This window comes from Saccopteryx leptura, chromosome 1, assembly GCF_036850995.1.
Source record: "Saccopteryx leptura isolate mSacLep1 chromosome 1, mSacLep1_pri_phased_curated, whole genome shotgun sequence".
NCBI classification, from domain to species: Eukaryota; Metazoa; Chordata; class Mammalia; order Chiroptera; family Emballonuridae; genus Saccopteryx; species Saccopteryx leptura.
Genome location: NC_089503.1, coordinates 303946883 through 303961181, shown reverse-complemented (window position 1 = coordinate 303961181; position 14299 = coordinate 303946883). Strand labels below are relative to the sequence as shown.

Here is a 14299-nt window from a genome sequence, read left to right as displayed (position 1 = left end):
GGAGCTGTAAACACGTTTGGTGGCGGGGTTACGCTCCCTACCTGCTGACTCAGAACGTCTGGGGGTGGGAGCCAGGCTTCAGAGTTTTCAAAGATCCTTAGATGATTCCAATGGGCAGCCTTGGAACCATGTCCCTACATTGTTTCCGACGGCTCTGCAGAAAGACCTACAATGTAATAGGATAAAGTCAGAAAACGAATTAGGAGGAGCAGAGGAAAGGACAAAGATGAAACAAGCATGAGATGAAACCAGCTCATAAAATATAAGGTCTACCAGAAAGTTCTGTCCGTTTTTGGAATAAAACAAAATACACATTTTTCTTACCATCAATAAACTTTATTAAATAATATAATTGCCATTATTATTAATGATTTCTTGCCAGCATAAGGGCAATTTGTATATCCCATTTTTGAAAAATGTTTTATCTTTTAATGTGAAAAATTGAACCAGTGCTTGTTTGATATCTTTTTCATTTTTTAATTTTTTTCCCTTCAAAAAAATTTTGTAAGGACAAAAACAAGTGATAGTCGGAGGGTGCTAAGTCCGGGGAATATGGTGGATGTGACAAACATGCTTCTGTAGCATTTCTTCCTTGTTGAAATTTGTAAAAATTACAGTGGTGTAAATGAACTTTATCAGTAGCCATGGGTACACTATTCGCTTCACACATAAGACTAACGTGAATCAACTTTGTTTTAGTTAATTTGCTACGTCAGTATGTATGCACTAAGTGATAAAAATAGAGAGGCACACATGCGCCAAATAAACATGTGCTTACATATCAAAACTTGTTATGATAGAAATGGACAGAACTTTCCGGTAGACCTTAAATAGTCTCTCAGACATATTCTGAGAGACTGCAGTTGCTAGAGTGGGTCAGAATTTTGACCTTGAGCTTCCTTGTAGCTAAAGCAAGAGGGAACCTGAGCAGGTTACGAAGGTCAAATGAAAGGAGAGAAGCAGGATTTCAGGAGAAGCCCTGGAACCAAGGGCAGAAAGAAATTTCTCCGGAGGGTCTTCACAAAGGGGGACCTGCGCAAGGCACTGGACAAGGCTCCCCATGGGGTCCTCACCATCAGCTGAAACCAAGAGTTCACAAGGCCCCTTTGGCTAAAACAGCCCTTCATGTTGAGTGGAGGTTGTGGAAGGTGAGAAGTAATGGCTTAGATCTAATGCAGTAAGAAAGGTTGATTGTAGTTTTAAAATTCTTGTCTGTAGCTAATTTAAAAATCCTTCCATCTCCCTGGCCTCCTGGCTCATTTTAAACTAATTAACCATGCTCCTTGGCCTACAAATAGAGTGTCTGCGTTTTGTCTTTCCTGCGGTCATTTCTTAGTCCTGGCAATAAACCTGTGATTCCCTTCACTAGGCCAGGGGCTCAGAGGGACAAATACATTTGATTAAAGCACAAACCAGAAGCTTTGACTTGTCATCATTGTGCCCTAGAGCAAGTTCACCTGCTGTGGCCTGCACTCTCAGGAGAGGTCTCCACTCCTTCTAGAGCCTGGGCTTAGCTGCTGTAGGGACATTCTGCTGGTGGGACCAACCCCTTCTCCTCCAAATCTTGCTCATTAAGGTGAAGAATTGAGAGGGACTATTTCTTGCAGTGGGGCAGAAAGGTCATCTCAGTCTCCTGCTTCTCTCCTCCCCCACCTGCAGGCATTGAGAAATGCTGATCCAGCCAGGCCCATCTCTGCCCTAGAGCCAGAGCCCAGGGAGCCTGCTGCCCTGCTAGGCAGAGTCAGCTCTAACTGGAGAGTGGCCCGAAGTGGGCTATGGGTCGGGTCAGCCCGGGTACCAACTTGGCAGAGAGCCATCAGGGCGGCCTAAGGGAGGTGTGAGGCTAGTGTGCCTGTTCAGGCAGGGCGTTTTCCACACACCTGGTTGGCCCCGGAGCGAGTGGCAGTGTGCGTGCGCCTAGTGCTGGCTGCTGCGAGGAGGGGACTGCGGCAGGGTGTGTGGGGCGCCTGTGCTGTGTGCTTCTCCGCACTCTTCTCTGTCTCTTGACATGTGAGTCTTGGAGGCTGCGGGTAAATTCAGGACCGGGAGGTCTCTCTGTGGCTTGGAGCATAATGTGTGTGTGACACATACATGTAATGGTCCCTGAGCAACGGGACTGCTTAGAATCTGCGCTTCCCAAAGCCTCTGGTCGTTTGAACTGTTGTGAGCAAAACCAGTGGGGAGGGGTGCGCACCATGTGGGCTGTAGTGACCCAGCTGCCTGCGAGGGCCCTGGGTCTGGGCATGCGCATGTGGGAGCTCTACCTCCAAGTGCCCCTGCGGCTGTGCGGTTTCCTGCTTCGCCTCCTCCTGCTGCTCCGAGCGCTGTGTGTGTTTGTGCAGGAGTGGTGCCGGATTGGGCTCAAGGCAGCCCCTGTCTGTGGTGTTTACATCTTTCTGCAGGGGGTTGCCTGGGCCGCCCAGCTGGTGGGGAGCTGGGTGACACTGCACCTGTGGCTCTTCTCTGCCTTACTGGAGACCCTGAGATGTGTCCTGCGGACCCTGCCGTGTGAGCAGGCTGCCAAGTGGCTGGTGCAGGCAGCCGTGTTGGCCGGCAGAGGCTTGGCTCGGGTGCAGAGTATGGCGACCTTTGTCCAGCTGTGTGCCCACATGTTCTTCGTGGGCCTGTACATGTGCATGCACGTCTGCTTCTCCACTATCAGCTCTCGGGTCCGTGTGAAAGTCAACATGCCCTTCAGTGTCTCCCTGCCCTTCATGGTCCATGCTCCCCTGAACCTGGGCCTCAGAGTCAAGATGCAGGGCCAGGAGCATGACAGGGCCAAGGGGAAGGAGTGTATTCCTCTGGGGGAGGTTAGGGAGGAGCAGAAGCCCCCGATGACCAGGAGCCCTAAGCCCACAAGGAGAAGGGAGGCGGCACCGAGCAGGAGCGAGCTCGGTTCAGGTGGGTAAGCGAAGGGGCTGCTTCTTGCCCCTTAGACCTGTCCCCAGCTTTGGACGTTCTCTCCTCCACACCATTAAGCCCACGTAGCTGCCTCTCTCCTTCCCCCACTGGGCACTGGGCACTTCAATCCGAGGCTCAGTGGTCCTGAGAGGATGATGTGGGGTGGTTCCAAATCTTGCCTTTCGCCTGCTGAGAACGGGGCTGCTCCTGAGAGCATTGGGCTGGGAGCCCGTTTCTTCCCCTGCCCTTGCCCCCTTTTGCACACCTTCCTCCCACTGTCTCTTTGTCCCTTTGGTCCTGACAGCAGCCACTCTGCCGCCCGCCTCTCTCCTGGTCTCCAGTCCTTCCTGACCCTGTTTCCCTTCCAGCTGCTACAGGGTGGTCCCCTCCTCTGGGCATCATGGATCCTATCTTCTCTTACTCAGACACCCCCTGTCCAGGGTCCTCCTTTCTGCGCCCTGTGCTGAGTCCCCTCCGGTGGGCCTGGCCAGAGTCTCCTTACCACATGCTCTCCCCGCAGTGGTCCCCAGTGCAGCGACTCTCATCATTGTGGTGTGTGTGGGATTCCTCGTGCTCATGGTCATTCTGGGCCTGGTGAGAATCCACTCCCTTCATCGCCGCGTCTCAGGGGCTGGCGGGCCTCCAGGGGCCTCCAGTGACCCCAAGGACCCTGACCTCTTCTGGGATGACTCCGCTCTCACCATTATCGTGAACCCCATGGAGGTAAGTGGCCCTGGGAGTGGGGAAGTCTACAGGGTCAAGATTCAGCTGCAGCACACAAAGCAAACACCCTCTAAGGCAGTGGTCACCAACCCCCAGGCCGCGGACCGGTACCGGTCCGTGGGCCATTTGGTACCGGTCCGCAGAGAAAGAATAAATAACTTACATTATTTCCATTTTATTTATATTTAAGTCTGAACGATGTTTTTTTTTAAAAAAATGACCAGATTCCCTCTGTTACATCCGTCTAAGACTCACTCTTGACACTTGTCTCGGTCACGTGATACATTTATCTGTCCCACCCTAAAGGCCGGTCTGTGAAAATATTTTCTGACATTAAACGGTCCGTGGCCCAAAAAAGGTTGGAGACCACTGCTCTAAGGAACAGCCAGGCCCTGGGGAAAAAGCTCTGGGCAGTGCCCGTGGGTAAGAAGGAGAGGTTTGGACAAGGGAGGAGGTGGGGGTAAAGGGACTGAGAAAGTTGGGCCCTAAAGGAGAAGCTGTGGGGTGTGTCCGGCTGCTGAGCCCCTCTCTTCACCCCTGCCTTCTCCAGTCCTACCAGAACCGGCAAGCCTGTGTGGCGGGGGCTGCTGGTGGCCAGCAGGAGGACGAGGACAGCAGTGACTCAGAGGCAGCTGACTCACCCAGCAGTGATGAGAGACGCATCATCGAGACCCCCCCACACCGCTACTAAGGCCTATCCCCTCCCCAAACAGAGAGAGAATTCTGCCCTGGTGAGACAGAGACCCCCCCCCCCCAAGAGAAGGACATTCTGAGAGAAGAGAGACCAAGGGAGAGAGAGCTTGAATCATCCTTTAATCTCAAAACCCCCGTGGGCCCCACCGGAGCCCACCCTCTCCACCCCAGCCCACCTCCCTCCCATGCCTCTGGAAGACGACTATTCCCCCTGTGGAAGACTAGAGCGACTACCTTCTCTGCCCTGCAGGGCAGCCTTCCCCTAGCTCACTCATGGCTGTATCTCCCCTACCAGCCACGCTCTGTATTGGGGGCCGGGGACAGTAGCAATGGCAGGGGCCCAGGTGGTACTGAAGGAACCGTTCCCTCTGCCCTTCCCTCCTCTCCTGTCCCTGAGGCCTTCCTCCCCGCAGCTCCCTCCGCAGGGCCTTCCTGCTCTTACAGGCCCCCACCTCTCTGTCCATTTCACTCTGGGGACCCCTGCTTCTTTACCGTGCCCACTTTTCTTCCTTTGTTGTCCTCTTTCCCTCCTGTCCTTGCCTGAGGTCCTACAGCCCCTGGCCCTTCCTCCATGGCCTGGTCATGGCTAGGTTGTGGGGGTGGGAGCGGGAGTGGGGGCCCTAGTGTATTATATATAATGTATATTTTTTCATGTTGTCGTGAGCACAGCCCCTGTGTCCCATGTGCAGCTCACAGCCTTGTGTGTGCGTGTGGCATCGTCATGTCCTGGGGTGGGTGGTAGGGGGTTGGGTGTGGTGAGGAAGGGGACACACCTGAGAGTTTTCAAATAAAACAACCAGAAAAAAGCTCCGTGAGCTGCCTCCAGCCTGGCTGAGCCCATGTGGGCCCTGTGTGGGCGGTGTGCCCTGAGTGGGAGGTGGGCCCTTGGGTGTCAGGGCCCGTTGGGGTCTCTGAGCAGGGCTGAGGTGAGGAGCACAGGGCTGGTCGTTTGGGTGCTATCACCAGGATGTCAGGCCACAGGGAAGTAAGTCAGGGTCAGATGGCTCTCACTGCTCTCTTCCCTCAGCACTCTGGGAAAAGAGGTAATTCAGGGGATGCCACAGATGCCTGGGCTTCCTGTGGTGACTGCCAGTCCTCCCCATCTCTTAGAATACACCGTGTGCAGCACATGGGCTCCTGGCTGTGGAGTCCAGGACGTGCGGGCACGCAGCCCTGCTATTTGTAACGAGAGAGACGGGCTCTGAGATGTGTTCCGAGGTGGTAGGGAGCAGTGTCTGGAGGGGCTTGTTTCAGCAGAGGGACCTGGAGTGGAAGCATTCTTCCTGTGCTGTCCCTGCCCCAGGAAGTACCAGGGGTCCAAGTCTCAATTCCTTTCTGTGGGATGAGGGGTTTGGGTATCAGTACGTTCTCTGGGGTTCTTGTTAACATACATGGGATGGAGGTGGAGCTCACTGGCCCGTCCCATGCCCTACCCAGTGCCCCATCCTTACCCATGGCTTCAATTACCAGCTGTGTGAGGATGCCTCCACATATATTTCTCCCAGCCAGACCTTTTTTCTGATCCCTATTTACAACTACCTCTTGGCATGTCTACTCAGGCACCCTGTGCCTCAAACTCAACCTTAGCCCAAATTCTGCTCTATTCTGGGTTACTTCTCCCTATCCCCTTTTGCCCAGTCACCTAAGCCAGAAACCTAGATTTCTCCCCCTCCCTTAACCTCATGTCCAAATGGTGATGAAACCCTATCATTTTTACCCCTTAAAATCTCTCAGTATGTCTGTCTTTCTCTTCCCCCTACTGCTGTTACTGTCTTGATTCACAAAATCTTCAATATAAGCCTGGCCCGTTGCCAGGACCTCCCACCTGTTTTCCTTACCTTTGGTGTCTTACCCCATGCCAGCCTGACTGGGTCTGAGTGACCTTTCTACAGTGGAACTCTGGTTATGCCACTTTTCTCTCAGAACCTTCCCTACCTCCCTGGCACTGCCAGGGTCAAGTTCTCAGGCCTTGGGAAGCCCCTTAACCCAGGTGGGTCGGGCCTCGCCTCCTTCCCTGGCCCCTCAGCCACCACTCCTGCACACCTGGCTGGTCACACAAACCGCCAGTATCTCCCCTGCTCTTTCTCGACTCCGTGTCTTCTGTCTTCCCTGTGCCCAGCATGTCCTCTCCCCTTTGTGTACTCCTGTCCTACTTAACCATTCTACATATTTATCCTACTTTGTGTGCAATCTTCTACTTGTCACTGAAGACCCAGTTTCACTGTTACCCCTTCCAGGAAGCCTTCTGTGCTCTGGCACCTCCTGTGTGTGCCTCCATCATAGCACTTCTTCCTAAACTGTGGTACGCGTCTGTGTCCACCACCAGGTCTACTGTATCCTCAGCAAATTGTATAGGGTCTGGCACGTGGCAGGGGCTCCGTAAATGATGAATGAGGTAATGTGTGTGGCTCTCACACTGAGACTTATTGGTAGAAGGGGAGAGGAGAGCTGCTCTGCGGGCCCCCTGGCCTGGGAAGTCAGTGCATGGAGGACAGAGGTGGCCAAGCAGATGCCCTGCAGCAGCCTCTCCTGTGGCGGTGCTCCCTGGATGCCAAGCTGATGTTTCTGCCTGTGGCCATACCACGTGGGAGGCGGCTCTACCTGTTCAGCCTGAGTCCCTCAGAGGGTCAGGTGATGGCTCAATAGTAGAGGTATGAGAGAGAGTTTGTGGCCCTGAATTTCAGTGTGTTAACCCCATTCTCTTCCCCCTTGCTATCCCTCCTCATCCTCACCTGCCCCGGTCCCAGAGACCATAGCTTTCCACAGTACAGAATGGCAAATGGCAGTGTGGTCTTTCTTAGCATCTGCCCAACCTTGGCCGGACTCAGAGGTGGATTTAACGGCGAGCACGCCAAGCATGTGCCCTGGGCACCGACTTCTGAAGGGCCTCGCAAACCCCAACTTTACACTTTTTTCTAATGTAAGAGGCCCAATATTTTCTTCTGTGCCCAGGGTCTCAACCAACCTTAATCCATCTCTGGCTGGACTTGTGGCCTTTTTGGATCATTTGTCTCTGGGATGGTTTTTTCCTGAAATGCACTATTCTACAGTGGTTTCCTGGAGACTTTAGAATCAGAGCCTCTGATCACTGATTATGTCTTAAACTTGTAACCTTTCCCGTCCTTCATGTCTGACATCCCAGATCTCAGTGTATGGTTGGTTACTGCCATCTCCCTGTATGACAACTGGACACATAGAGGAGTCCTTGGGGGGGGGGTATAAGTAGGAAGACCTTGAACTCTTTGTGCCCTTGCCTGCTGGCCCACCCCTCTCAATCTCTCTCAAACATACACAAGAAATAGGCAGCAGGAATGAGGCAAGATACCAGCCCTGATCATGCGCAGAAAGGACAGCGGGCAGGAGTCCAAATGGGTTTTTATTTTGTTGCTCAAGATCTCCTGGAAGGCTGTTCCATAACCTCCCTCACAGAAGCTGGCAAAGCCTCAGGGTGCCAAGCCCTGGGCAGCGTTTCCAATTTACCTACTTCCATTTACTTTGCAATTGTCAACACATCTCCTTTGGCCTGACTCCATTCTTTCCTTCTACACTGGAGGGCCGTTTTCCTGTGAAGTCCTCTTTCTGCAGGAAAATTAATTAGCTTCCTGAAAGGGGCATGATGAAGAGCTATGCCCTTGGGAAAAGCTGGGCTGTAGAGGCAGGTAAGGTAACTAGGAATTCGAGAACAAAGTGTCCTTCTTCTAGGTACCAGCCAGAGGCCTGAAAACTCACCCCTTGCCTCCTGGGTGGTGGGCACACACACACTGGTTGTGTGTAAATGCAGGAGGGCACTGCCCTCTTCAGGAGTCTCCAATTCCACCCTGCAACTTTCGGGCTAATGCACCAATCAGCAAGAATTCCATTTCCCCACCCACAGCCCCCACCCTGGGGACTTTGTTGGGTAGGTAAAGAATGACACTTCTGCTCCCAGTCTTCTAGCAGGTATGGGAGATCGCATATGCCCTTGAGATCCATGTTTGCTCCCCAAAGTGTATCCCCTAGACTCCCCCAGCCTTATCATACATACCTCAGGGCTCCTCTGGACGATATGTCGATCTGGTGAATCCGAGACCCTGGGATGTCTCAGAGGGGTGTATGAGGATGAGTTTGTGTCCACTCTTCCTCTGTGCACTGCGGGTATAGTTTCCCAAACTCCACTTCCTGGGAGCCCCCTCCTCACCCAGCATCCTTTGGGTGAATCCCTGGCTGGCAGGCAGGTGCATCTGACAGACGTAGAGGAGGGGCTAGCACGCTTATTTTTACAGAGCGGGTGTCACTACATCCCCAGCATCACCACGCTGTCGCTCCCTTAAAATATCCACATCCTACAGGAAAAAGACAGATGAAGGTTTAAATTTAGCAGCAGTGGGTAGGAGGGGGAGGTGATGGCGTCTCTGGGATGTGGTGTCAGAACAGGAGTAGAAACCCTATGATGCCTGGGTGAGGATTCCAGTCCACAAGGATAAGGGGACGTCTGTCCCAAATAGCCAGTTGAAAGACCTGAACCAGATTTCCTAAGTTCTCACGTCAGGTCTGTAGTCCTCTCCCATCACCCCATCAGTTGTGGTATTTCCCCCTAAAACGTGTGCAGTTAGGATTATACCACGGTCTCCCCATGGGTTGCAGCATGGCTGGCTCTGGGGGGAGGCTGTTAGTGGGCAAAAGCAGTAGTTGAGAAGACCTCTAATTTTAAGTTAGGCCTGAAGGAAGAGTAGCCTTCCTTCATTCTACAGTGCTACAGAGAGGGTAAAGTCCAAAAGGCATGAAGCAGTGAAGAGAGGGTAATACGAACATCCGAGGACAACTGGTCAAGCCCCAGGGGACCAGGTGGACTTAAGCTGCTCATGCTACCTTATCCCCTGATAGTTTAGCTGTCCCCCCACAGACCCAAAGTCCCTACTCTTGACATGCCACCTTGTTGCTTTGAGGAAATCCCGTAGCACAGAGGCTCCTCCTGCCAGGGGAGGGGGAGGGGAGCAGGGTGGAGGAGGCTTTGCTGTCAGCTCTGCTTTTGTTCAAAACCCAGCAACTTAGTGTTTCTTTAACTTCTTAAGCTTCATTCAGTTCATCCCCTAAATGGGAATTGCTTCCTCAAAGGGTTGAGTGACACTTAAATAAGAACTTTTTTTAAAATTTAATTTTATTTATTTACAGGGACAGAGAGAGAGTCAGAGAGAGGGACAGACAGACAGGAATGGAGAGGGAAGAGAATCATCAGTCATCAGTTTTTCGTTGCGACACCTTAGTTGTTCATTGATTGCTTTCTCATATGTGCCTTGACCGCGGGCCTTCAGCAGACCAAGGAACCCCTTGCTGGAGCCAGCGATCTTGGGTCCAAGCTGGTGAGCTTTGCTCAAGCCAGATGAGCCCGCACTCAAACTGGTGACCTCAGGGTCTCAAACCTGGGTCCTTCCGCATCCCAGTCCGACGCTCTATCCACTGTGCTACCGCCTGGTCAGGCAATAAGAACTTTTTGAAGTAACTCAGAATCAGCATGTTATATGCCAGCAATCATCAATTATTGGAAGATGGACAAAACCATCCCCAGCCACAGTAAATGTGGTCTTTACCAGCATGAAGTTCTAGGCTGCCTGAGGTTGTGGTTTGGAACATATGCTTTGGAGCCAGGCACACTTGGGTTCCTTTCTCCTTGGCAGTTTACAGAAGCTTATAATAGCTAATGCCTATAGGAAAGTGACTATTTTTATAGTTCCTAGGTTGTTTTAAATAGACATCGGGTTATTTTTGAATAGATGGGGGTTTCAGCAACAGGATATGCTAGCATCTTAGCAACAAGAACTCACAGACTTTTGGGTACTGACTTCTGTAGGTGACCTTGAGCTAGATGGGCAAAGGTGACCTAGTACCAAAATAGAGACTGGTTCACCAAACAGGTGGTCTTTTGGTCACACCTCAAAATGAGCAGAATTTTGGCTATAAAAGCTCTGATGTGTAGAAAAAGAATACAAATGGAGAAGCCACTCTAAAATGGAGTTGGAGCTGCCATCCCACATGAACAGCCTTGTACATCTTACTCTTCAAACCTTTGGAATATTAACTGGGCAAAATAACCTTTGGACTGAGGCTAGAGCAACCTTGCATCCCAAATACCTATTTGTAAAGAAAATAAGAAAACAGGTATTATGACTTCTGAACTGAAAATTAAAGATATCTTTGGAATTAGCATCATGATCTTAGCTTATCTGTACCAATAGAAATGCCTTCTTTCTATTGTTGTAATTGTTCCCTTTCTTTTTTCTTTTCTTTTTTTTTTGTATTTTTCTGAAGTTAGAAGCAGGGAGGCAGTTAGATTCCTGCATGAGCCCGACTAGGATCTATCCGGCATGCCCACTAGGGGGTGATGCTCTGTCCATCTGGGGCATTGCTCCACTGCAGCTGGAGCCATTCTAGTGCCTGAGGCGGAGGTCATGGAGCCATCCTCAGTGCCCGAGCCAACTTTGCTCCAATGGATCCTTGGCTGCTGGAGGGGAAGAGAGAGACAGAGAGGAAGGAAAGGGGGAAGGGTAGAGAAGCAGATGGGCGCTTCTCCTGTGTGCCCTGATCGGGAATCGAACCCAGGACCTCCACACGCTGGGCTGATGCTCCCTTCCCTTTCTTATATATACCCATTGCCTTTGTCTCCTAATCAAAACACTATTTGAGTTTCTGCCTGAATCAGTACTTCCCGAATAGCTATTCCTTTTTTATCTTAAATGCTTGTTGCCTCTCACATTGGCCTTTTATATTTAGGTTAACAGGTGGATGGAATAACTTTTTGTACTGCTGTGTTTTCCAGGTTTTCAGACTGAGCCTCAAACCCAAAAGGAACTAAGTTGCATTTCTGAGCATACGTGTGTGAACTTTGTGCAGGCCCAAGTAGACCATGTCTGGTCATCTTCTTACTGTCCTTGTGAACTGTATCATGGGACCTGGGAATGAGGTATAGAGCAGCCAATAACTCAGATTATTAGGCTTGTCCACAAGTTCCCAAGAGTTACCTCTAACCACCTCAAGGTAAACTGGAATTGTAACTTTTATAATCTTTTGGTTAATTATGCAATTCTTGGCTGTGACTTCAAATTTGGGAGCCCCAGGCTGTGGCTTTAGCTAACAAGGATGGCATATTTTCCCAATGAAGAGATCAAAAGGAGTGGGGATCCCTTATTATATAAGGAATAGACCATTTTCTTGTTAAGAAAGGAAAATAATTGAGCTTACTGAAAACTCAAAGGCTTAAGAGGGCAATTGAATAGGCCCATGTCTGGAACATTCTGACTCTAATAATCCTGTTTACAAAGAGTGAAGGAAGAACTGCTTAAAAACAGAAATAATACCAACATCTTTCTCTTGGAACAGGAGAGGTAGAAATTGAAAGAAAAAAACCAAAAGGCTGGTTAAGCTGGAGGAAGAGATAAATCTCATTAGAAGAAAGGTTTATGATCTTTGAAGACAGGCTAGACACATATGAAAGGAACATGAGGACTCAGGGGCGAGGCAGGTATGAAAAGGAAAAGGAGATTTATGTGGGTCTGATGATTCTTAATTAGAAGATTAGAAAAGAGAACATTGACAGAGCAGGAGAATCCGGTAAGACAAGAAACAACAGAAGGAATGCAGAATTTATTAGGTGGGGGAAATCTGCTGAGACTAGGATGGGGGTGCAGCAGCAGTTCCTCTACCCAAGACTGGATGAGGTGGAGTGGGAAAGATGCCCTGCACATGTGGATTATGGACTGGTCCAGCTGAAAGCCCACCTTGCAGCCAGCAGAGGTAGCTCCACCGGGAGATTGCTCAGTGTGTGCACTGGTGAGAATTCCCTCGGCAGCACATGTTCCACAGGCCCTAGCTCTCCTGTCCTGTTCTTCAACCTGACAACTAACTGTATTACAAAGTACTTTATGACCTAATATCTCCAGCCTTCTTGAGATGACTCTATGGCTCTCCTGAGGAGTAGAATTTAGTGTAGAGACAGTGAAGTCACTGAAGTGTAAACCATAGTATTTTGATGTTAAGGTTAAAAATCTGTGTGAATTGCAGTTAAACTAAACTTTGCATTTTCAATTTGAAATCTTTGTTGATTTTAGAAGTATGGTTTTTAGTTTTAAGGTGTAAGACTGTTCCAGCTTATTTATTTATTTATTTATTTATTTATTTATTTATTTATTTTACAGAGACAGTGAGTCAGAGAGAGGGACAGACAGGGACAGACAGGAACAAAGAGAGATGAGAAGCATCAATCATTAGTTTTTCATTGCGTGTTGCAACACCTTAGTTGTTCATTGATTGCTTTCTCATATGTGCCTTGACCACGGGCCTTCAGCAGACTGAGTAGCCCTTTGCTGGAGCCAATGACCTTGGGTCAAGCTGGTGGGCTTTTGCTCAAACCAGATGAGCCCGCGCTCAAGCTGGCGAGCTCGGGGTCTCGAACCTGGGTCCTCTGCATCCCAGTCCAACACTCTATCCACTGCGCCACCACCTGGTCAGGCTAAGACTGCTCCAGCTTAAAAACATTAGAACGTTTAAGACAAATCAAACATCTGAACACAGTAAATCAAGTAATTAGATTTATGAGTTGCTTATTCTATAGAAAGATTTTGCATGTGAGGATTTTTTTTTGTATTTTTCCGAAGTTAGAAGTGGGGAGGCAGTCAGACAGACTCCCACATGCACCCGACTGGGATCCACCCGGAAAGCCCACCAGGGGGTGATGCTCTGCCCATCTGGGTTGTTGCTCCATTGCAGCAGCTGCTATACTAGTGCCTGAAGCGGAGGCCATAGAGCCATCCCCAGCACCCTGGCCAACTTTGCTCCAATAGAGCCTTGGCTGCAGGAGGGGAAAAGAGAGACAGAGAGAAAGGAGAGGGGGAAGGGTGGAGAAGCAGATGGGTGCTTCTCCTGTGTGCCCTGGCTGAGAATCGAACCTGGGACTTCCACATGCTAGGCCAACGCTCTACCACTGAGCCAACCTGCCAGGGCCTGCATGTGAGGATTTTAAGTTTACCTTGTCAGGCAATTGAAGTGCATGAGGAAAAAAATCAAATATATTAAGCATATGGATATGATCTAAACAGTTATGGAAATTTTACTGTGTCTGTAGATGAGACTAATTATTAAGGAAATTTAAATCTGTTTAAGTAGAGTTAAACATCAATCAAAGAATAAGTGGAAGTAATTTTTAAAAAAATTAGTACATTTATAAATAGACTTGAAGGATTTGTAAGTTAAATTTAAAGGCACAAGCAAAACCAGATTTCATACTTATAATTTTACTATTTACTTATTTATTTATTTACTTTAAAGAAAGGCAGACTGTTTGTTACATGCAACGCCTCATTTGGATGTGTCTGGAGTCTTGGAAGCTCGAATACCCCAAGTTCTCCTACAAATGGACCTGGAGAGCCTGCCTGGAGGTTCTAGTAGGGGAGCAGAGCCACTGGCATACCCTTCACCGAAGAACGGTCCTCTCTTCTATTGGGGAAGGTTATCTTCCTTGACTACGCACATGGGATGGTGAAGGGGGAAGGGGACACCCGACCAGCCAGGCAGATTAGCTGAATAAACCCTAGAGATCAATAGGGTGACAGAGTGCCCTCACATCCTGTACTTATAATTTTAGTAAATTAAATACTAATTTAAAACCCAACTAACTAGAAATTGTCTTTTCCACACACATTAAAGATATTTACAGTGATGTGGTGTTTGTGGGGTTTGTATCAGGTTGTTGGATTAGAAAGAGTAATGGGATCTAAAAAAATTTGATGGAGAAGACATGGTCCAGAGAAGACTGGAGATACCATACAGGAACTCTGGTCTAGGAAACAACTGAAAAGTGACCCCTCAAAGCTGCAGTAGAGGCGACAATAGAACAATTGAACACTGGAAGACTGAATATTAAAACAGCCACACAAACGTCTTGACTGAAAAAATCTTTTCAAAGTCACTGGCATAGCCTGACACTGGTGATGAGAGGGTGGACTGTTGTAGA

General features: G+C 49.4%; 1 protein-coding gene across 2 annotated transcripts in view; it reads left to right on the top strand.

Annotated features, from left to right (window-relative positions):
- CLSTN3 (calsyntenin 3) overlaps nt 1-5049 on the top strand; it is a 28896-nt gene extending 23847 nt beyond the window's left edge. For both annotated transcript variants that reach the window (XM_066357815.1, XM_066357813.1), the window contains 2 exons: nt 3422-3624; nt 4175-5049. In XM_066357815.1, the coding sequence (XP_066213912.1) occupies nt 3422-3624; nt 4175-4315 (344 nt within the window). In that variant the 3' untranslated portion in view covers nt 4316-5049. The remainder of the gene's footprint in view (nt 1-3421; nt 3625-4174) is intronic.
- Nucleotides 5050-14299: the final 9250 nt, after the last annotated feature.